This window comes from Drosophila sechellia, chromosome X (assembly GCF_004382195.2).
Source record: "Drosophila sechellia strain sech25 chromosome X, ASM438219v1, whole genome shotgun sequence".
Classification (NCBI taxonomy): Eukaryota; Metazoa; Arthropoda; class Insecta; order Diptera; family Drosophilidae; genus Drosophila; species Drosophila sechellia.
The window spans coordinates 16425406-16445790 of record NC_045954.1 but is presented as its reverse complement, the minus strand read 5'-3'; the positions used below and the strand labels follow the sequence as shown (position 1 = coordinate 16445790).

At 41.7% G+C, this 20385-nt stretch overlaps 6 protein-coding genes across 14 annotated transcripts; 3 read left to right on the top strand and 3 right to left on the bottom strand.

Annotated features, from left to right (window-relative positions):
- Window positions 1-712: 712 nt before the first annotated feature.
- Window positions 713-7578, bottom strand: LOC6617923 (high mobility group protein DSP1). Of its 8 annotated transcripts, none has more exons than XM_032726264.1 (7): window positions 7344-7578; window positions 6588-6700; window positions 4283-4759; window positions 4040-4198; window positions 3800-3963; window positions 3490-3664; window positions 713-3420 (listed from the first exon to the last, which is right to left on the bottom strand). In XM_032726264.1, exons 2-7 carry the CDS (start codon window positions 6609-6611, stop codon window positions 3238-3240), a joined length of 1182 nt encoding a protein of 393 aa, XP_032582155.1. In that variant the 5' UTR covers window positions 6612-6700; window positions 7344-7578; the 3' UTR covers window positions 713-3237. The 8 variants fall into 8 exon arrangements, with proteins under 8 accessions (XP_032582155.1, XP_032582158.1, XP_032582154.1 ...); XM_032726267.1 differs by having other exon boundaries at window positions 4283-4738; XM_032726263.1 differs by lacking the exon at window positions 7344-7578 and adding an exon at window positions 6762-7313.
- A 1303-nt stretch (window positions 7579-8881) lies between these two features.
- Window positions 8882-9543, top strand: LOC6617922 (HIG1 domain family member 2A, mitochondrial). Its single transcript, XM_002042194.2, has 2 exons — window positions 8882-9117; window positions 9201-9543. Exons 1-2 carry the CDS (start codon window positions 8973-8975, stop codon window positions 9362-9364), a joined length of 309 nt encoding a protein of 102 aa, XP_002042230.1. The 5' UTR covers window positions 8882-8972; the 3' UTR covers window positions 9365-9543.
- A 616-nt stretch (window positions 9544-10159) lies between these two features.
- LOC6617921 lies at window positions 10160-12441 on the top strand. The gene is made up of 4 exons (XM_002042193.2): window positions 10160-10234; window positions 10706-11050; window positions 11111-11426; window positions 11539-12441. Exons 2-4 carry the CDS (start codon window positions 10710-10712, stop codon window positions 11833-11835), a joined length of 954 nt encoding a protein of 317 aa, XP_002042229.2. The 5' UTR covers window positions 10160-10234; window positions 10706-10709; the 3' UTR covers window positions 11836-12441.
- On the bottom strand, window positions 12342-14930 carry LOC6617920 (calpain-C). Its single transcript, XM_002042192.2, has 2 exons — window positions 14175-14930; window positions 12342-14088 (listed from the first exon to the last, which is right to left on the bottom strand). The coding sequence occupies exons 1-2, from the start codon at window positions 14903-14905 to the stop codon at window positions 12777-12779; spliced, it is 2043 nt and encodes a 680-aa protein (XP_002042228.1). The 5' UTR covers window positions 14906-14930; the 3' UTR covers window positions 12342-12776.
- Window positions 14931-15128: 198 nt separating this feature from the next.
- Window positions 15129-17558, bottom strand: LOC6617919 (XK-related protein 6). Of its 2 annotated transcripts, none has more exons than XM_032726270.1 (5): window positions 17148-17558; window positions 16916-17071; window positions 16627-16757; window positions 16252-16404; window positions 15129-15215 (listed from the first exon to the last, which is right to left on the bottom strand). In XM_032726270.1, exons 1-5 carry the CDS (start codon window positions 17375-17377, stop codon window positions 15172-15174), a joined length of 714 nt encoding a protein of 237 aa, XP_032582161.1. In that variant the 5' UTR covers window positions 17378-17558; the 3' UTR covers window positions 15129-15171. The 2 variants fall into 2 exon arrangements, with proteins under 2 accessions (XP_032582161.1, XP_032582160.1); XM_032726269.1 differs by lacking the exon at window positions 15129-15215 and adding an exon at window positions 15721-16170 and having other exon boundaries at window positions 17148-17557.
- Window positions 17559-17608: 50 nt separating this feature from the next.
- Window positions 17609-19429, top strand: LOC6617918 (27 kDa hemolymph protein). Its single transcript, XM_002042190.2, has one exon. The coding sequence runs from the start codon at window positions 17903-17905 to the stop codon at window positions 18806-18808; it is 906 nt and encodes a 301-aa protein (XP_002042226.1). The 5' UTR covers window positions 17609-17902; the 3' UTR covers window positions 18809-19429.
- Window positions 19430-20385: the final 956 nt, after the last annotated feature.

Here is a 20385-nt window from a genome sequence, read left to right as displayed (position 1 = left end):
CGCAAATAGGACGTTCACACTGCGGTATATTTAGAATTGTGAGCAAATAAACAAAAATAATAACTATTTTATTTAAAAGTTCTCTAAAAATTTGCTCCATTTATTGTTTATACTTACAAATTTTAATATCTGAAATCTTATAGTGTGGCCAGTTATCTTTTGATTCAAAGTGGGATTCAAAAATTCGAAATATAAATGGTATTTCTAGTTTTGAATTGAGCAAAATGAAGCATCGAAGAATCGAGCAAGCTTAAAACATAAATAACTCACCTTATGTGTAGATAGGAAAAAAAATAAATAGGAAAAATTTCTAACTGCTCGAAACCAAACGAACATAAGTTTTGTTGATATTGTATTTAAAATAGGTTTACAAATTAATAAGCTTAGGCAATTTACTGATTATTGTCGACTTTTCTACGACTGATCCAAACAAAACTCTATGGGGATTAAATACCATATAGATTCTAGCTCTTTCTTCTTTCCTAGATAGAAGTGCGATATTCCAGTTTAAATTTCAGCAGAGCACTAGGTCTGTTCTTTCAAAAATCCCACATTTCGACCAGGAAGCTTAACGTGGCCCTGAAAAACCCAATTTTGGACGAAATCATCTTAACCAACTGGCAATAATGTGTAATATGCAATATAATATGCCCCTGAAAACCATTTTGGCACACAGCAGTACGCAAAACAACTCATAAGAAATTTTCTCTGATTTGCCTTTACAAGCGTACATCTAGCTAAATTAAATTTATTTCAAACTATTTTTACAGTATTGTGTAAATTCTTAGGAAAAAAAAACAAATACTTAGTGGCTACTATAGTATTGCTAATGTAATTCACACATTGTAAGTTTAGGAACTCGGTCGCGATTCGCACCGAGTGTTGTTGTGTCTATCAAATATAAAAGCTAAAGCTGTTCATTATTGGGATTTGTAACGTACCAAGCGTAAATCAAAAACTAAAGATTTAAGACAAATGGTTTTGAAGAACACATCAATCATCATCATCATTCCATCTAAAAAAAAAAAGAATCTCATTTCTAAAAGTTTATTTCATAATAGTTTAGTTCTTATAACAAAGCGCACAGGGAACTGGAATTTTCATAGTAATTTATTAATATAGGGTATGGATTACCGTCGAATTGTTGAAAATTAGGATTTAAAGGTTTAACCTAGACACACTTCTATGAATATAATCTCGGTGGCGAGTTATTCTCTATCAAAATCATTCTAAAAAATATATATATGTATATGTTTATTTATATTTATATATATATATATATATATATATATATATAATTACATGCATATACATATCTCGCACTCATAACGTGGCGAAAGCGAAGTTAGGCGTACATCTAGAGGCGTCCTGGTTAACTGACCATCGGACGCATCCATGATTATAGTTTCAGCTCCCCTCCTATCACGTTATAATCTAACCACTACTACTCAGCTTTTCAGGCGATCTAAAGGAAGACATGCTTCCAACCGTCGCAGCCAATGGGTGGCTGATCTCCATCTCCATATCCATCAAAGGCCGGAGGAACGTCTCCCTTTACATCTGCATAAGCACTTTCTGTTTCCGTTTCTGTTTCTGTTTCTGTTTCTGTGCCTGGAACATTTTTGGGAGAAACTAGTCTTCAAAAACTAGTCTATACTCAAGGTTTCTACGCAATTTACATTACTTTGCAGTCCCGCTGAAATCTACTCTAATATTAGGCTTCTATGTCGTTATTTGCTCTCGATTCTCGTTAATCTCTACGTAGTCTCATCTAAATAATACTTCAAATAGTATGTACATGGCCAGCCAAGTCAACAACAATTGTGTTGCAATGCCCGACGACAGCGTTGCGGTTGCTCCTCATCCCGAAGTGCACCGAACCAACCAAGACTAACTTTCCGTATCTTATGATCGTGGCTATTATATATAGTTGATGTGTGTATTTACAAATGAGGACAAACCCAATTATCTCCAAGGAATCGCAAACTGAACTGGTAAATATGTTAATGAGTGGAGAGTGTGTTGAATGAAATGCATTTTTTTTGTGTGTGAGCGGCAAAAATAAATAGATCGAGATATCAGATATCACCCGCCACTGAGTTAAGTATTTTTCACATTATCACGTTTCATTGAGTTTGTTTCGTGTGTGGGGAGGGAACATATAAACTCGAACGCATTAATTGTAGTTTCATTATGGTGAATCTAACTTTAATAAATGGGAAATATGTACCAATATTTATAAATGTAGTGGTAACCTTCATAGTTGCTGAGAACGAATGACATAATGATGGATTTCTTCAATTTATAAAATAATTCTGCTTATTACTTTAGGGAGAAACTTAGCACTGAAGCACAAATAAGGTTCGCAGACAGTTGAGTGTCATTTTAATCTAACCATACTTAATCGTATTCATCTTAACATAGAACTTATAAAAGGTTTCTTTGTGATTTATCTTCATAATTCATGGAAATTTGATTACTTATGTTAAAAAAAAAAAATATATATTATTTATATATATGCATTTACATATACATAATAGGTGATTTTCTTAGAGATTCCACTTCCAGGTAATCATCAAACTGTCACGAAGAAAATAAATGAATCAAAACAATTTATGCTTTGGTTTTTCCAATCACAGAAATCTTCTGCAGACATTTTTTGCCCACGGCTGGCATGAAAATCGCTCGAAAAAATCCTCAAATTTCACAGAATCTCCGCAAGATTTCGTTCTTCTTTCGAAATGCACTAGGAACAATGGTTTCAACTCTCTTCTGGTAACTATGAAACTCTACTGAAAGTTCAAGAGATTTCTGTGATAGTTGGATTTTTAGTTGGACATTGGTACACAAATATTTCCGATACAAAAGATGCTAAATATGAATGCAAAAAAAAGTAAGAAAGAGATTCACAAGAGCTCTATTATGCACTCCTTGGCTGCTTAAAAAGAATACAAAAAAAAAATAAAAAAAGAATAACCATTCCACCATGATTTTTAAGTTGTTATTTGTTAAAAATACGATCGATATTAGCTTTTCCAGACGATTCTGAACATATTGTGACGGAGTTCTGTTACCGGAAAGCGAAACCTCTACAGCGGGCACACCCTTATATATATAAATTTATATTCAACACACATTGGCCAACCTGATAATAGATCAACCAACGTTATCATGTTTCTTTCCTCCATCGCGACAACGATCGTGTGTATAAATAGTGAAGAGTATTTACTGCTAAACCTATTGGTTCTCGTCATCATCTCCATCGCCGTCGTCGTCGTCGTGCTGCTCTTCCAGCTGCTGGTGCTGCTGCTGGGCAGCGGCGGCAAGTAACGCGGCTTTCTGTGCCTGCGCCTGCATCGACGCCTGCATCGACGGTGCGGACATGGCTATTTTCCCGCTCGTCTTGTACTCGGTCATCTCCTATTAAAGCCAAAGGTCCACATGTCAATCGGGTATATTTATATATAGATATATATATCTAAAACTTACGCGTTCATATCGAGCCTTGTCCCGCTCGGCCATCGACTCGTACTTCTGCTTGACCTCGGGATCCACATCGGACCACTTTCGTCCCAGCTCTTTGGCGATGTCGCCCACTCCGAACTCGGGATTAAGTGCCTTCACCTTATTTCTCTCGTCATTGCAGAACCAGAAGAACGCAGACCTAAACGCGTAGCGGCAGAGTAGAGCATAGTAAGTCATCATTATTGATCTGATTCGCTTCATTATCTCTTGCAGTCACATTGATTTGTATGCACTATAGTTTATAATATGATAATTGACTTTGCTACGAACTCACAATGAACGTTTTGGAGCATTGGGGTCCTTGATCTGTTTCCTCTTCTTGCCGCGTCCCACGACCGCTCCCTTGGGCGGCACATAGTTCTGCATTTCCGCCTCATATCGCTGCTTGTCCTTCTCGGCCATTTCGTGGAAGCGCTTCTTCTCCTTGTCCACCATTGTCTAGACGAACGGGATAGATGGCAATCCACTTTAAAACAAGGAGTCCTTACGTTATCTTATCTACTCATTTACTTACCTTCCACCGTTCGGCGCACTTCCTCGAGAATTCGGCGAATATCACCGTCTCATCGGGATGTTTCTTTTTGTGCTCCTCTCTGCAAGTTTGTACAAAGTATGCGTAGGCGGTCATTCGGCCTCTGGGCTTGGCATCGGCCTTGCCTCTGATCATGGGGCTCTGTTGGATCGAATGAGATCGAGAACGGGAATGGGATTGGGATTAGCTGCTGGCTAATGGAAGCAAGTGGCATATTCAACTTACCGCCGAATTGATGACATTCTGTTGCTGCTGCTGCTGTTGCATCTGTTGTTGCTGCTGGTGCTGTTGCTGCTGCTGTTGTTGTTGCTGCTGCTGTTGTTGCTGCTGGTGCTGCAGTTGCGCCGCTGTATTGGCATCGACCTGGCCCTGATTGGCGGCCGAGTACCACCACTGGGAGCCGGGTACGGCTGCTGCTGCGGCTGCCTGTGCCATATTCAGACGATAATCATAGCCCGTGGTGCCGGCTGCGTTCGATGTGGCCACCACTTGGGCCATCGTCGTGGCCGGATTCGGAAAACTGCTGGCCATTTTGTATGTGAACAGCTGTTGGGTGCCCACGCCGGCTGTGGTATTGGAGCTATTCTGGTGCGCCTGCTGCTGATTTTGCTGGACGACCACCTGGTGTTGTTGCAACTGTTGCTGTTGTACTTGTTGTTGTTGCTGAGCAGCCAATTGCTGCTGATAGTGTTGAATTGTTTGCTGATCAATAGTTGGTTGATGGGTGTTCATTAGCATTATTAGTGCGATGCCAGTCGATTGGGCTACAACAATACACTACAATCATTTGGCTTAACTCCCGATGTCTGGCATCGCACTAACCACTAAGATAGTCCTTAATACTAACGAAAGTGAAAACTGTGCGTTTTTGTTGTGAGTAATGCGGTTTAATGAGTGCCTGATGTTTTTGTTGATTACTTGCTTGCTCAAAAAATGAAAAAATTACTAAATACCGAATGCAGCGATTTTCTCTACATTCACTTTACACTTTGCTGATTTGTTAAAATATTTAACAGTTTTTACACTGGTAAACTTAACTTTAGTAAACTAAGCTGGGATTCTTTAAATTATGTATTAAGTGTGAAAAAATATTGTTGCCCAAGGCAAAAAACGTAAACAGCATTCTAAAATCCTCCATTCATCATTAATAGATTCTAAAAGTATCTGTCGGAACTGGGTCGTTATCCTTTTTATTTACTTTCCATGTAAATAAATATGTAGATACTCGTTATCTACAGATACCGATAAATTGATGTCAATAACACACTATAATACTAAATCCTATCCAAAGTGAATTCTCTTGTTTCCAATGTCTATAATCTAGCTTGTTTTGTTTACAAAGTAATAGTAATTATAGCGCCAGCTGTTAACCCATAGATAGAAAGCTTTTACATGAATCGGGCAAGAAAGTGGAACTATTGTTGGGGCAAGAAGAAGCAGAGCGAGTAGCACCGGTTCCGTTTTGTGAATCGGATTGGATTGTCTTCATTTCGATTCCGATTCCAGGGCTTAAAGTGCAAAACCAGGGCGCCACAGTTACAAAACATGAATGAACCCATTCTTTTTGCCGAAAATAGACCCTATCTGCTTGCCAATTGTGAAAAAGCTAAATACACTTTCCTACAACTGCCAAAAATAATAATAATAGTAAATGTTTATTAGAGAGCCGTTTTACGTGTGAATACATATGTAAGCACATAAATATACATGTGCGCATAAATATTTGCATAGCCATGTATTTGCACATACATTCATTTGTATTTTATGCACACATTGATAAAAATATAGCCAATTTCGGATTACGCAAGCCTGTGATTTGGGTCTTTTCATATACAGGTTTTTATATGTGTATGTATTTTTATTTTATGTACATCATATTCTCCTTATTTTTTGCACATTGTATATATGTATCAATAGGCATGCAAACAAACGTGCATCGCATTTTGGCAGCATATTTCATAAGAAACGAAAAGCAGTGCGGTTTACCGTTTACATCAAGGCATTCACGATTCTTGGTATAAATATACATATTTGTATATTTATACAAACTAATAAGAAAAATGGCGGACTTGGATGCGCACGCAAAATACAATTTTGATTGTACAGCGTCGCTTTTTTGTTTGTATGCATACTTGCACATACATAGGCGTACACTTTTTGCATTTAGTAACATGCCGATTTACTTAATAACTAAAAACAAAAGCGAGACGCAATGGATGTACAAGCGCATGCATGTACATACGTATGTAAGTATGTATGCAGCATATATATTCACAAAAAGTTTCCACTGCGGCTGAGAAAAGGCAATCAGGTGCCGAAATATCCAAATAAATAATAAATAAATAGATGCCTGGCTTTTTATTAATTATACATTGTCGTTTGGCGGGAAAATGATTAAAACGCGGCAACCTATACATAAACGCGCCCATGATTGTATGTGTGTTGTGCCATGAGTGTATATAAATGTGTGTATGTGTGTGCGTGCGTGTGTGTTTTAAATAAAACGCCGTATACCTGCACACAAGCTTACCTGTATTTGATGAAAGTGTTCCATAACTGTGAGATTTCGGATCTAGTCCGAATGTTTCAATCGTTGATTGGCTTTATACTGGGATTTCCGTTCTATATCTTTCACTTTTAGTCCTAAATGGTTGAAGTATATATATTTAGTTTTAGCACAAGTACGTATGTATGTAATACGCACACCAACGCAAATTGGAGTCGAGTCTTAAGCCAGTTTTTTGTCTGTTTTCTTTTTCTTAATACTGTTCTACGCAGTTTGTTGTACGTCGTATTGTATTGATTATTGCATGTATGTATGCATGTACGGACACAAATGCGAATGTATGATGCACGTTACCAGGAAAAAAAGGAACACGGCACAAGGCAAAACTTCGAAAATTTAAGAATTTCACAATGCACGTTGTTTTTTGTACTTCTTTTTTTTTTGTCTAGGCCTTTTTCGCTTATTTGTTGTTTGATTTTATTTGTTTTTTGGTTGGGAAAACGCGAAACGCGGGCGGCTTTGCGGATTTGTTTTGTCGTTTGTATTTAGCTTGTAAAAAATAAACAAACAGCGCTGCATACGCTGAGTTTATTGTATCGTATCGTATCGCTTGTGTTTTGTTGGTGTGGTATGGTATATATGCTATACAGTACACAGTACACAGCACACAGTATGGTATCGTATCAATGCGAATGCGGAAAATACAATATATGAGGTTGGTTCGCGCGCCGCTCGTACCAACAACGAATGAATTGAATTGAATTGCCGTCTCTGCCTTACCTTCTCACTGTGCTTCCAAATCCAAACGGGCGGATAAATGTGTATGCGTTGTGTTGCGTTGGACTGTGTGCGCAATTCTGTGCTGGTGTGCGTGTGTGCGGGAGAGCGAGAGCGCGAAGAGAGTCGTTGTTGGTAGAATTAGCGTTGCCGAGAGAGCGCTCAACATCATATACATACATATGTACATACACGTGGTGGAGGGAAAAGGCCTTATAAAACTTTTTGGCCTGTTACTTTCGTACAAACATACGATCACGGGTATGTACATAAACGCTGGCGTGTAAAACATACAAACTATGGAGTGTGTGGAGTGTGGGAAAAATACAGAACTGTATGTATGCATATGTACATTATACAGTTCTTAGGGCCAAAATTTATTTTAAACATACAAATCTTATTTTTAACTGCCAGCTACATTCGTTAATGCGACGAATTCTACAAAACCGATATGCATCAATGCAAACACATTGATACATAAGCAAGCATATATGTACAACTGTGTTCATGCTAATAGCAGTGCAGATGACCGCCACTTTCTAAATAAATGGTTTCATATGAATGCTTTGTTCAATGTGTCATGCGGTTTTTCAGAATGGATAAGTTTATATGAAATACTGAAAACTATATGTTTTGTTAAAAAACAGTGCAGGTACTAAAAGCCATTTGTAACTGCATTGCTTGTTTTGGGACACAGAAGACGAAGCAAAGTATTCAAAGCAAAGGGAATTCAGAATAAAATCGTTTGCTGCCTTTCAGTGCTATTTCCACGAACGCAGCTGTAAGTACATACGTGTGGAACACACAAACATATGTACATCGCAGCGACCCGCTACATACACATACACATTTTCATTTTGTGTGTTCCCGTCTGACTGTACTTTCAATTCGAATTCGAAAGAGAAAAAAATGTTCTCTTATGCTTTAAAACAAATTCTCTCTCAATTCTCTATGTCTTACAGAGAGAGAGAGTAATGCATGTGTGTATGTTTGTAATGTATGAGGTCACAAAAACCCAAAAAAACAAAATTCTTAATTATATTGGCCATTAAAATTATTTTTTTTTTCCATACTAAACTTAACTTTTTGCTTTAAAATGTATTTGTTTAAGACGACTATTTATATTTAATTTAATATTTATTAGCTTCAGGTCTTTAAAATACTAGCCCTGTTCTGGCTTCCCAGAATTAAAACAATTTCTTTAATTTATTTTAAGTGATTAAAAAAATGTCGTTCTAATAATTCAGGTATAGTTATTCCTTAGAGAACTTAAGTATTATTTGCTGCTAGTTTTATTATGTTAAATTATGTTAAACATATTGGTAGATTTGTAATTTTATTAAAGGCTGTGAACCATTATAATATATATATATTATAAAAAATATATTAAAAAAGAAAATAAAAGAGAGTTGTTAATTAAAAAAAAAACGTTTTTCAATTTATGGCTTGTTTCAATTTCAGTGCGATTCTTGACGTTTTTCCGTGTTGGAAGTCGTGATTGCCCTGAGAAAACTATCGCTTAAATAGTGTGAACGCACGCACATCGTAAGCGTTGGTGTCATCTCCAATTGAATAATATAATTTGACTTGCTTAATATTGTTTTACTAACATTGCCCGGGACTAAGAGCGATATGTCGAACAAAATTCAAGTCTCGCTTCCGGAGGAGGAACTGGATTGGATACAATTGCGGCAGGACCTGGGCCCCGTTGCCGAGGTGGAAACGACCAAGGAGAAGCTGCAGCGCAAGATCAAGGAGAATCCGCTGGTTCCCTTGGGTGAGTGTGTTTGCCGGGTTATGTAAACAAAACAATGTACATATCTTTTCATTGCTTCAATTGTTTATCATTTATGCATTCAGGATGTTTGGCCACTACAGCGGCGCTCACAGCTGGCTTATACAACTTTCGCACTGGCAATCGCAAGATGTCGCAGCTGATGATGCGAAGTCGTATCGCGGCTCAGGGATTTACCGTTATGGCCCTAGTTGTTGGCGTCGTCATGACCTACACTGATAAAAAATAAATACAACGATATTATAAACCCAAATATATAGGCTGAATTTGCATTCAGTTGGATTCTGTTCTTTTTTTTTGAGTCCCATGTTACAAAAAGCCTATAATGACGGCTGCAAATTTGTATAAATGTTTAAATATACGCTAACCATTACTTAGATGGCATCTAAAAGATGCCTATAGATAATACTTTTATAATGTCTCAATTTATTGTAATGAAATGAGGAAATGAGGAAAATCTTAAGGGGCTACTATTAATGTGATAGTTTTAGCTGTGATTAAACAATAGTTTCGAATAAATAATGATCATGTACATTATAATGAGTTTTGCGGTTATCTTAGTTACTTATCTTGTCTTGGTTGATACAAAAGCATTTTAAATTTTTATAGAAAATATAAGATTTGGCCAATAAATTTTAGAATTTTCCCAAATTAAACTGCATAAAGAGTTCACAATAGAATTTGGAGGAAATTTAAAATTCCTTTAATGCTATCAAGTGTTAAATTTTGTAATTAAATCTTTGAAAATAAATTAATTTAACATTATAGTCTGAACAGAGTAACAATCCTTAATATTTGATGGAATTCAATTGTGTAGAGCAGCTAAACCAAAATATGTGTCCAATACTGAAAGGTCCTTAGTGTTTTGATAACCATGTAGCCATGCATATACAGGGGTATACCTGGGTGTGTCCTAAAGGCACGGGGGTAACTGTCCCGGACTGAAAGGTATCGCCAAGTTACTGGCTTTTCCCATTCGACGGCGGGGGAGATGCGCGCGCACCTCCGCCGGAGAGGAGAGCCAAGTATTTGGGATAGTTACTACCACTCAGTTCTGACTGGGATTTCCTTGACTCAAGTCAGGGCATTGTGTTGAAAGGTTCGAAAGTGTTTTCAATCCCAAGTGCAAGCAATATTATTAATTACCAGTTAATGGGTTCCCAAAGGGTTCCCACCATCTTGGTGTCTTATCAAAGTCCCCAAATCTCTGGGTCCAAAATAATCTTCACAACACCCATGGGAATGCAAAGGAATTTTCTGCTAATGACTTTGTTTGCACTTGTGTATACGAAACAAACAAGACTTTTAGTACATTCATTTACATAGTAGTACCTACTAGTGGGTCTCAAGTGTTAAAACTATTTCATTGCTTGGTGCGATTAGTCGATTTCTAGTTAGTTGTGGAAAACCAACCCCCAAAAACGATGTTGTGAATCCAAGAACACAACACAGATACACATGAAAATGCGGTGGATTTGATTGGGGGGGGGGGACTTGGACTGGGACATGGGTACATGGGTATGCCCCATTGATGCAATGGTAGTTACATGTGTGCTCTGTACCCTTTCAGCTTCATGATGAACATGCTCTTTGGAAATTGTGTGGGCAGCTGTGATCAGCTGGCCGGTCCACCGCCGGATTTTATACTATCGATGCCGCCGCCGCCGCTGCCGTCCTTCCTAATCTCAAAGCCGGCGACGGTGGACATTCTGGTGCCCTCCAATGAGTCGCAGCCGTGCTTTGCCGCCTTCATGTGTGGCCATGGGATGCAGCACAACGAGAGTGGGAACGCGCTGATGGAGCTGGTGCGGAGCGATTCCAAGAGTCTGGAGAGCGTCTGGCTGTTCGTCTCGTCCTGCATCGGGATCTTTGTGTTCGGCTGCTTCCTGGCCCTCATCGTGATGCGGTGCAGAGAGTAAGTCATGGATTTGCCCGAGATTTGGTCGTATTTCCTACATCCGTTTTGCCATTGCAGCAGCTCCTTCTTCTCGTACCACGACGCCAATATCAAGCAGACGGCCATTAATGCCCTGGGCGAGGCCACCAAGTCCAATGCCTTCACATCCGGCGGAATTCTGTATCCCTGCGCTACGGCTAACAGTAGGGATCTGCTCCAGAGCCAGCTGGTCAACGATAGCCGTCTCCTGTGGGCCACCCTAACGCCTCATGGCACCCGGCACTTCATTATCGAGAACTCGCAAGATGGGCACTACGAATCGGTGGACTATCGCGGCAAGTCGCACAGCCAGGTGTTCCGTGGCTACGAGAAGCACTCGCAGTCGTTTGTCAAGGTTGGTGAACTGATAGGGATGATGCTATAGCACTGGGCTAAGTCATGTGGCCTATCTTAAGGTGTCTTTAGTTTAAAAAACATCAATCACTCATATTTCTGACCGTTTGCAGTCCTTCGACAACAATGGCTTCGTTGACTACGACTACGAGGATCCCACGCCATTGATGGACTCCTACCATGATGACATGGACTCGGGCTACCAGGAGCCGCACGAAGTGACTGGCTCCCTGAAGCGTTCGGCGATGCGAACTGTGGAATCACTGAATGACACCCCGACCAGCGGCGGTTCGAGCTCCAATTACCACGCCAGCGCCAATCAGATCGGCAATACCAAGTCCATCAGCCGCAAGACGACGCTGTCACGTCGCATCAGCGATGCCTCCTCCCAGAACGGAACCTCCATATAAATGCGCTGTCAATTGGAATGGAGGCCATTGGGATTGGGATTGGGATTCTCGGAGATAGAGATGAGAGATCCGGTCATGTCGTCCACAAGACAAACTGCAGAACGCAGTGAATACACGCTGATATTTTAGACTATTTTAAAAGATTGAGGCACAAGTGCGGGCTGTTCTCGCGGATTAGAGGAGCAGTGCGTCCAGGATTACATCCGCTGGAATCGTAGCCCATTTTACCACTGAGAATCACGCACATGCGATCATCTTTTAAGCCCACTATGGATTGTATCCGCTGGTGTACCATGTATAATACTCGTGCACGAAATACTCGCTTGTAAAACACACCTACACACACGTCTTTTATAAATAATACCCGCAACTATAAAACTATATCAGATAATCCAACTAACGCTGATCGGAAAGGCCAACTAATGTATCTGCATATAGCTATTACCAATCAAACACTTGGAGTCCTTCGCGCCCGGATCGGGGTCAGGAATAAATAAGCATACATAGATTTTGAAAATACTCTGAAACACGTCTCGCCTTCAGCGCTCGTTTAATTGTTAGCCATAAGAACAATAAATAATAATAAAATTCTCAGTAGTACATTAAGTCTGCAATCGCATTGGCCATTTCGCTCGATTCTATATATATAGATATAGATATAGATATGGATTTACACCGAAGAGGGGATCTTCTAGCCTCCGAAAGAAAGCTATAGTTCCAGAAACTAGCGAGACGGGAAGTTAAAAGAAACGAGTATATTGTCTCGCTGGTTTAGAAAGTTATTCGAAACTGAGAAATCGTTCGAGCGAAACTAGCTTTTGATTGGCAGATTAGCATCATCAACATCATCGTCATCCTTAACCAGTATATAAATCTCAGGATTACAAAAAAAAGAGAGTGTCGTTAGAAATTCAGTGGAGCGGATACCCAATCCCCGTGGATTAGCAGCTCAGTATGCTCTTGATCCAGTCGTGCAGATGCACCTCGATCACGTTCACCTGGCCGTAGTTCTTCAAATGGAACTGATTGAAGGCGGTGGTTAGATGGATGACGGCCGAAACGAAGTCGCTCAGCCGGAGCGTGCCATCCTTGCGGATGTACCGCTGGATCAGGCAGTTCATGATGTCCGTGCTCAGCTGGAAACCGATGTCGCAGAGGGCGTCACGCAGTCGCTCCGCGCGCAGAATGCCCGCCTTCTCCTTGGTGTACATCTTGAAGACACCTTGCCAGGATTTCAGGTTGACCATGAAAGTCTTGAACTGTTGGAACGTGATGCGGCCACTGCCGCTCCGGTCCTGCAGAGCGATCACCTGGCGACAGATGTCGATGTTGGCGCACCCCTTGATGTAATCATTGGGCAGGCACGCCTCCAGGAGCTCGTGCAGCTCGAAGCAGTTAATGGTCTTGTTCTCATCAGCCAGTTGCATGTACACGGGCTCATATTGGCACACGCTCTTCACCTTCGGCCCGCCGCATCGTTCGGCATCCGTGGTCTTGAGTGCCGGAAATGGATCCAGCAGGATCATGGTCTGCGTCTCCAGACAGGAGAGGCGGAAGGATCCGGTGCCCAGGATGCGAACCGTGAAATGTGCCTCCTCCGCCGGCTCATAGGTGGTCGGTATGAGGACGTAGTGGCCCGCCTCCAGGTGCGTATGATAGCTAACGTGCCGCGTGTTCCCGTAGTCCGAGTTCAGGTAGCTCACATGGTTCTTGAAGAAGTCCTTCTGCAGGCACTCGCTGAGCAGGTACTCGCCATCCCATGTGTACATCGTAAAGCCAATGACCTTCGGCTCCACGGCCGTGTGCTGATTGAGTGCGATCACCAGATCCTGCTCATCCTGCACGGATATCAGTAGCTGGGGATTGATGTGGAACGACTCGTGATTGCGGCAACCACCGGCGGTGACGCCTCGCTTCCACTGGCCCTGGTGCATCTTCATCTTCCAGTGCAGCGGGCGACTCTTGAGCATCTCCTCGTCGTTGGACGTCTCCGTGTCCAGGTACACCACCTCCATCGTACTAAAGATCTCCACAAAGTCGCAGAACGACAGCCAGAACTCGCCGGGGCCCAGTTGCCGGATGAGACGCGCCCGCTCCACCTGCGACACACGCTCCCACGTCTTGGACATCGGTGACCAGTCGCCGAGGAAGTGCGTCTTCTCGCCGAACGGCTTGCTCGAGAACGTGTCCTTCAGGCACACCAGCTGCACCGAGTCACCCATCAGGGTCTTCACCTTGTCCAAGCTGGAGAGTCTGTAAGTTCCAAAGCAAAAAGGTCGTTGTAGTGGAAAACATTAGAAGGTAGTAGATAGATGGATTGTTCAGCTCATGTAACCTACCTGTAGTTAACGTTCACCAGGATCCCATTGGGCATGCGCTCGGCAAGATTCTTCTTGGCCACGGTGGCGCTCTTGTCGGCCAAGCAGGTGACGATGCAGGTGGTGGTGAGTAGCTCCTTCAGCGTCTGCGGCCTGATGGTGTCCGTCAGGATGGGCATTTGCCGGACCACGCCGCCCAGGAGATCGGTGAGTCCGTCGGAACGAGTGCCGTACTTGAGGGCCTCGTAGGAGCCGTGCAGCTTGGCAATGGCCTTCTCCAGCAGGGCGGCCCAGAAGCAATTGGATGCCTGCGGCTGCATGAACGCCAGCCGCCCATTGATGGTGGGCAGACGGTCGTCGACCAGTACCTCCACCCACTCGCCGCACCACCACAAACGGAAACGAAAGACGCCGTGGGCACTGGCCAGTGTCTGATCGGCGGGCACCACGCGGTAGAAGAGATTCCTCAGGGAACTCAACAGTCCCAGGCAGGAGACCAGCCAGCGATCGCCCATTTTGCCAGGCACCACATCGAACTCCGCCGTCTCGTTGAGGAACACTGGTGGCGAACTGTTGGCAGCCACCGTAGCGGAGCCACTATCCGCCAGATCCATGATGCGCTTCCATTGGAAGGTGAACGGCGGTGTCTGGTAGTAGAAGACCGAAGACTGGACCGCGGGGAAATCGGGGTCTTCCCACAGCACGTTCTTCGCCCTGCAATCGCTCAGTATGCGCTCGTATTTGGATGCCATCTTCTGGGCTTCGATATCCTTTGCATCACTCCCGCTTTCGAGTTGCTATCCTGATCCCTGCTAGTCCTAGTCCCACTGCGATTTGCCTTGGTCTCCGCCCTTCGTAGCCGAAGTGAAAGTTAACCAACTGCATGAAATATACAATGCCAACTAGCTTAGCCAACTCTAGCTGCGATCCCGAACCGGTTCCGTTCGGTTCATCTGCGGGAACCGTTTTAATTGCGCCCCAAACTCCATCGCAGCCAACTGGTTCCAGATACGCCAGTTTAGATGCGCGACTCCACCATCTTGGCTCGTTGCGCATGCGCAGCTGGAATGATCGATTCAATTATGCATTTGCTGATCAATATTTGGGAAATAGTTGAACAGAAAGTCTCATTGCAGTTAGATTAAGATAGAATAACTTAATTACATAATTAACCGATAAATATGACATCTACATCTTTTTAATGACACTGGAATACATGATCTATACATGTTAGATACTTGCATAGTGTCACATTCAATTCATATAGTTCATATTTATATTATATATCTATATATATACATCAGTTCTTGTTCCACTACAAAGAAAAGTTCTAATTAAATTTAAAACCTAACTACCAGTAATCGATGGTCAAATATCGATAGAAAATCTAGAAATGAAATGATATTTGCATATATGTATGTATATCGTCTAATAATAATAATAATGATATCGTCTTGGCAAACAAAATCGTAGACTTTTAAGCAACATATGTACATATTAGTTGGAAATAAATATTACTTAGCATCTCTGGAACCAACTTAAGCCAACTGAAAATCAAAGGCGCATCAAAAGTGGGCATAACAACGTTTATTGCAAGTATACAAAATGCTACTAATAATGCTATAATGCTAAAAATAAGTACGCACGGTATTTGGATGGCAGTACGCGTAATAAAATATTAACAAAACAATGCCGACAATATACAAGGCAATTATGGCTGTGGCAAGATACAGTGGAATGTACAACGCGCAGGCGATGATGTTTTGCAACAAACAGAATGTGAGATAAAAAGCGTACTTATATTTGGTGGGCGCATCCTTGACGGGCGTAAAAATAAATAGGTAAACAACTCCGAAGCACAGGCAGTACAGGTAGTTCATGATTCGGGATTCGGCGATCTTTGGCGAGTCCACAAAGAACACAATGGTGCCGCAAAAGCAAGCGAGCGTCGCGCAGGTGATCAGCGTTTCGATGGGGAAAATACTGGCCACATACGCGATGCAAAGCGTTCTCGAAACTACAAAATATAATGGCGAATAACTAGAAGCATGCTACACACTTTAAACAATACAGCTAACTACTACTACTAACTACTAACCAGTGAGGCAGAACAGGAAGAGAAATTGCAGAAATCGTCCCTTCGCCGCGATGTCATGTTTGTCCAGTTGGGCCAGGCGATTGGAGTGGTTGTACGCCTGGATGCACCACGCTATGTTGCCGAAGTAGACGACCATGGCAATCCGTCGGTAGTCTGGGAAAAGAAATTTGAATGGGTAATTGCATACAACGACTTTCCACTCTGATTTTCACTTTCGTTGGCTACAATCAAAGAGTCAGTAGACTTTGATTTGCGAAAGTGAACGTCAGAACTAAGCACCAAGTAAACTTAAATTACTTATGCATGCGTTAACTTAATTAAGGCAGAGATAAATTGAAATATAGCACTTAATATTGAGTATTCATTTCGTATTACATATGAGCTCCTTTGTCGATCGCAAAATTATTGCCAGCTGAAGTATTTTCTGCGGAGCTGATTCCAGAAACGAATCGAATAGTCGAACGAAACTAACATTGCACTCCTCCGTCGTGAGTTTTTGGTAATATCTGTGAGATAAGAATTCAGAGATTCGTTACAAACATTCTAAGGTGCTCACTTATGATGAAAACACAAGATAATCTAAACGGCATTATGCCCATTTAGGGCATTAAGCTACAATTAACTAGTATATACCCATATATGAATAGCTGACACATTTACTCACTCGATCTCCGCCTGCTTGTCATCGCGCTCCTTGGCCACCGAGTATTTTAACGCATAGTTTAAGACATAGACATCGCGGAAGAGATATGAGATCACAGCATTTGAGTACACCCCTCGCTCCAGAATGCGTTTTTCGCCCGCATGGGCGACCTTCAAGCTGAAATTCAAATACCAAGATATCGTTTAGCAGCAGATTTCGGGGGAAGTACACGCTTTCGCGATATGCCACATACGTGTGTATGTATATGACCGATGTTACCGCCATGGGCACCAGAATGGAGCCAATGGTCCAGGCGCAGTATCCGTAGGACTCCTCCATCCAGTACGCGTACGCCAGGCTCCAGTTGATGCAGATCGAGACGAAGCGCCACAGAATGGACACCAGAGTGAGCAGCATGCTCAGTTTCGAGATCGGCTCCATCCTGAGGGCGTCCACTTCGGTTCTCTGCTCCGCGGAGGCCATGTCCCCTCCGCCTTGCCACTGTGTTATTGCACATGTGCCACCCTAGCCACACACAAATATCTCGCTTTCAACTTGCTGAATTGAGGCTTGTTGTCGAATAAAAAAAAAGAACACTGAAGATTAGAATAAATACTGATCTGTACGGGAACTTGTTCATTTGAACTAGAGATAGATCGATCGCACGCTTTTATCGACGGCAAGCCGATAGAGACCTGGTGCATCGATAGCGTAATCGCCGAAGTGCCATCTCTAGCCGACGGGTGGGATAAAATCTCCAATTGGGATTTCCATTCAGTGATTTCCTAATTAAATTAATTTTTTCCAATTGCCCCAAGGCATAGGCATATTTCAAACAAATTTCGAACAAGTTTAGAGCAAACGAACAAATATGATTGCTTGAAGCGCATAGAACCAACCACAAACAAAAGTGCAAAACTTGGAGCTTAAAAACTAAAGCAAAGGAGAATAACGGAAGAGGAGGGAAGCAAAAAGACAAAGAGGAGTGCGAAAAATACAGCCAACATCATGTACAGGATATATGTAAGCCATGCGATATGCGCCATTTGGTTGGTTATACTCGCCACTGCCGGCGTAATGGCCCAGCTAGACCTGGATCAGATCCAGACCCAGCTGCCCGACCAGCTAAGCAACTCGAACTTTAGCGTGAATGACGCCAAGGAGCTATTTCGCAACAAATGCATCGAGGTGGCCGGCGAGGAGGCGGGCGGCGAGGCGTACGGTGAGATCGAGTCCGGATTCATGGTGCTAACCGAGTGCCTCAATGGCATTGTCAACTACACGGCAATGCAGCAGGAAATACAGGAGGCGTCGCCCAAGGGCGAACTGGATGTGGTTTTCAACAAGTACTGCAGCCGGCGTTCCAATGCTGTCGAGTGTGTGGATGCGTTCACGGCCAAACTGGTGCCCTGCCTGGTGCAGGAGGAGCGCGAGGGCCAGGATGTCATCAAGCAGATCATCCAGAGTCTGCTCAACTTTGTCTGCCACAAGGATGGCGATCAGATAGCCCTGTTCATTGCCGAAAAGGGACCCGAATGCATTGAGTCCCAGAAGGACAACATTCAGCAGTGCGTGAACAGCACGTTCTCCGAGTACCTGAACGTGTCGGATCTGCAGGACAACCGCATCAGGAGCATGCCCAAGCTGACGGTGGGTCAGAAGCAGTGCGACGAGATGCTGACTCTGCAGGCGTGTGTGGTCCGTAAACTGGAGAACTGCTCGGACATAACACCGGCGAATCTCGTCGAGTCCATGTTCAACTTCATCCGGAACCAAACCATGTGCCGAGACAATCAGAAATCCCCGCTAGTTGCGGCTGCGGCCAGCGGAGGCAGTCGGGCATTCCATCAAGTGTGGACCCATGTGGGCATCATTTTGCTTATCCTGCGATTCGCTCTACAAAAGTCTTCTTAGTTCTAAGTCTGGGCGTCCGCTATATATCTCGAATCCGAATCTGTAAAACGCCTTCTCAACGCATCGACTTTGGCAATCCAAAGCGATTAATCAAAGAGCACGATAATCACTGTTTTTAAGCTTTTGCTTCGCTTATATTAATATGCATGTAGCCGTGGAGCAGGTGTCCATAGTTCAACCGCTTTCGGGGATGCGCATGTCAAGGTGCTGCTGCTCCAGGCGGCCAGCTAGCCATATCGTTTTTGTTTGGTGCTTCTAATTTATGTAATTAATTGCCAGTTGATGTATGTATGTATGTAGTATTTGTAAACATTTGCTTATACTTCTACTTTTACTTCTACTTGTGATTCTGATTTTCTTCTGAACTTTGTCATGCGTTTATCTAATGCTTTATTTCAATTTAATGAAAAGGTGGGGCTTGCGGTTCTGATTCGAGTTGGGTTTGTATTAAATCTCGTATTTCACTGAAGGCAGCAAATGGTAATCTCACTATTTTATAGTGGATCGGGTATGGGTTTGGGAAATTAAATGCTATATATGTGTAAACAATGAATGGATATGTTTTGTAAATGAATATACGTATCATTATTGTAGTAATAAAGTGATAAATTTGAAAACAAATACAAACAAACAAATTTGAAACATTTCAAATGGGAGTTAAAGGTCAATTAGGTGGTGAAAAGTAGTTGAGAACCTGCAGCTGCATTCATTACGTTTTCAGAAATGAATCACCAACTAGTTTTCGCCTTGAACGGCATTTTCAAATTTCGCGGCAGAATAACCGCATCAAATGGCGCGGGAAAAAGCGGAAACAAATTTGAAAACGTTCCGATAATTGCTGATTATTTGTGAGTAATCATTTCAAATAATCGAAAAATAATTTTGAAACACGCTGTTGTATTATTACACGCTTTTTATTTTAGATCAATTGTATTTTCATCTTGCCATTTAAACAAAAAAACAATGGGGTTTATTTTCTTATTTAATTTGTTAACACTTTTTCATCGTTTCTCCAAATCACATATAAAAGTTTCTAAAACTTAATACTTTAAATGGCTTATAGTTGCAACGTCGCTCTTTTTTATTTACAATAATGTATAAAAACACTATTATTAGCTTTACTAAAGTTTTAAAATGACATAATAGAAAATGCGACACGCACAATTAAACTATCGAAAGGTAAATATTTAAAATAAGTAATTTAAAATAATGAATACATGTATAAAAATAATTAATACATATATTTTAAAAAAGCTATAGATCTAGCTATATATAAAGAGAAAAAAATGCCCTAACAAATGCTGCTTAAAAAGTCTTTATAATAATCGCGTGATTTCACCGTGATTTTTGGGTTTATAAAGTGGCCAAAGTGACCACTATGTTTCTATTATCTTAATTTTTTAATAGTTTTCTATCTTGAGTTTATTTAAATTTTAAGTTATATGTTTTAATGGCTCTTTATAAGCAAATAATATTTAATTTTTTATAAGTGATCGCTGATTACGAGGCTGTGATTATTTTGTAAGATATTAACTGAACGAAATCGAATGCGTTGTTTGGATTGGCAGTTTCAGAAG

What these genes read in the sequence shown, in the direction of transcription:
- LOC6617919 (XM_032726269.1), bottom strand. Translation starts at nt 17,377, where the DNA reads ATGGCCTCCGCGGAGCAGAGAACCGAAGTGGACGCCCTCAGGATGGAG. An exon ending in GACAAGCAGGCGGAGATCGA is followed by an intron (nt 16,758 to 16,915) that starts GTGAGTAAATGT and finishes CTTATCTCACAG; the next exon opens with ATATTACCAAAAACTCACGA. An exon ending in CTTCCTGTTCTGCCTCACTG is followed by an intron (nt 16,171 to 16,251) that starts GTTAGTAGTTAG and finishes TATATTTTGTAG; the next exon opens with TTTCGAGAACGCTTTGCATC.
- LOC6617920 (XM_002042192.2), bottom strand. Translation starts at nt 14,905, where the DNA reads ATGGCATCCAAATACGAGCGCATACTGAGCGATTGCAGGGCGAAGAAC. An exon ending in CTGGTGAACGTTAACTACAG is followed by an intron (nt 14,089 to 14,174) that starts GTAGGTTACATG and finishes TGGAACTTACAG; the next exon opens with ACTCTCCAGCTTGGACAAGG.
- LOC6617922 (XM_002042194.2), top strand. Translation starts at nt 8,973, where the DNA reads ATGTCGAACAAAATTCAAGTCTCGCTTCCGGAGGAGGAACTGGATTGG. An exon ending in GAATCCGCTGGTTCCCTTGG is followed by an intron (nt 9,118 to 9,200) that starts GTGAGTGTGTTT and finishes TTATGCATTCAG; the next exon opens with GATGTTTGGCCACTACAGCG.
- LOC6617918 (XM_002042190.2), top strand. Translation starts at nt 17,903, where the DNA reads ATGTACAGGATATATGTAAGCCATGCGATATGCGCCATTTGGTTGGTT.
- LOC6617923 (XM_032726261.1), bottom strand. Translation starts at nt 4,795, where the DNA reads ATGCTAATGAACACCCATCAACCAACTATTGATCAGCAAACAATTCAA. An exon ending in AGTGCGCCGAACGGTGGAAG is followed by an intron (nt 3,964 to 4,039) that starts GTAAGTAAATGA and finishes CCGTTCGTCTAG; the next exon opens with ACAATGGTGGACAAGGAGAA. An exon ending in AATGCTCCAAAACGTTCATT is followed by an intron (nt 3,665 to 3,799) that starts GTGAGTTCGTAG and finishes CTACGCGTTTAG; the next exon opens with GTCTGCGTTCTTCTGGTTCT.
- LOC6617921 (XM_002042193.2), top strand. Translation starts at nt 10,710, where the DNA reads ATGATGAACATGCTCTTTGGAAATTGTGTGGGCAGCTGTGATCAGCTG. An exon ending in ATCGTGATGCGGTGCAGAGA is followed by an intron (nt 11,051 to 11,110) that starts GTAAGTCATGGA and finishes TTGCCATTGCAG; the next exon opens with CAGCTCCTTCTTCTCGTACC. An exon ending in ACTCGCAGTCGTTTGTCAAG is followed by an intron (nt 11,427 to 11,538) that starts GTTGGTGAACTG and finishes GACCGTTTGCAG; the next exon opens with TCCTTCGACAACAATGGCTT.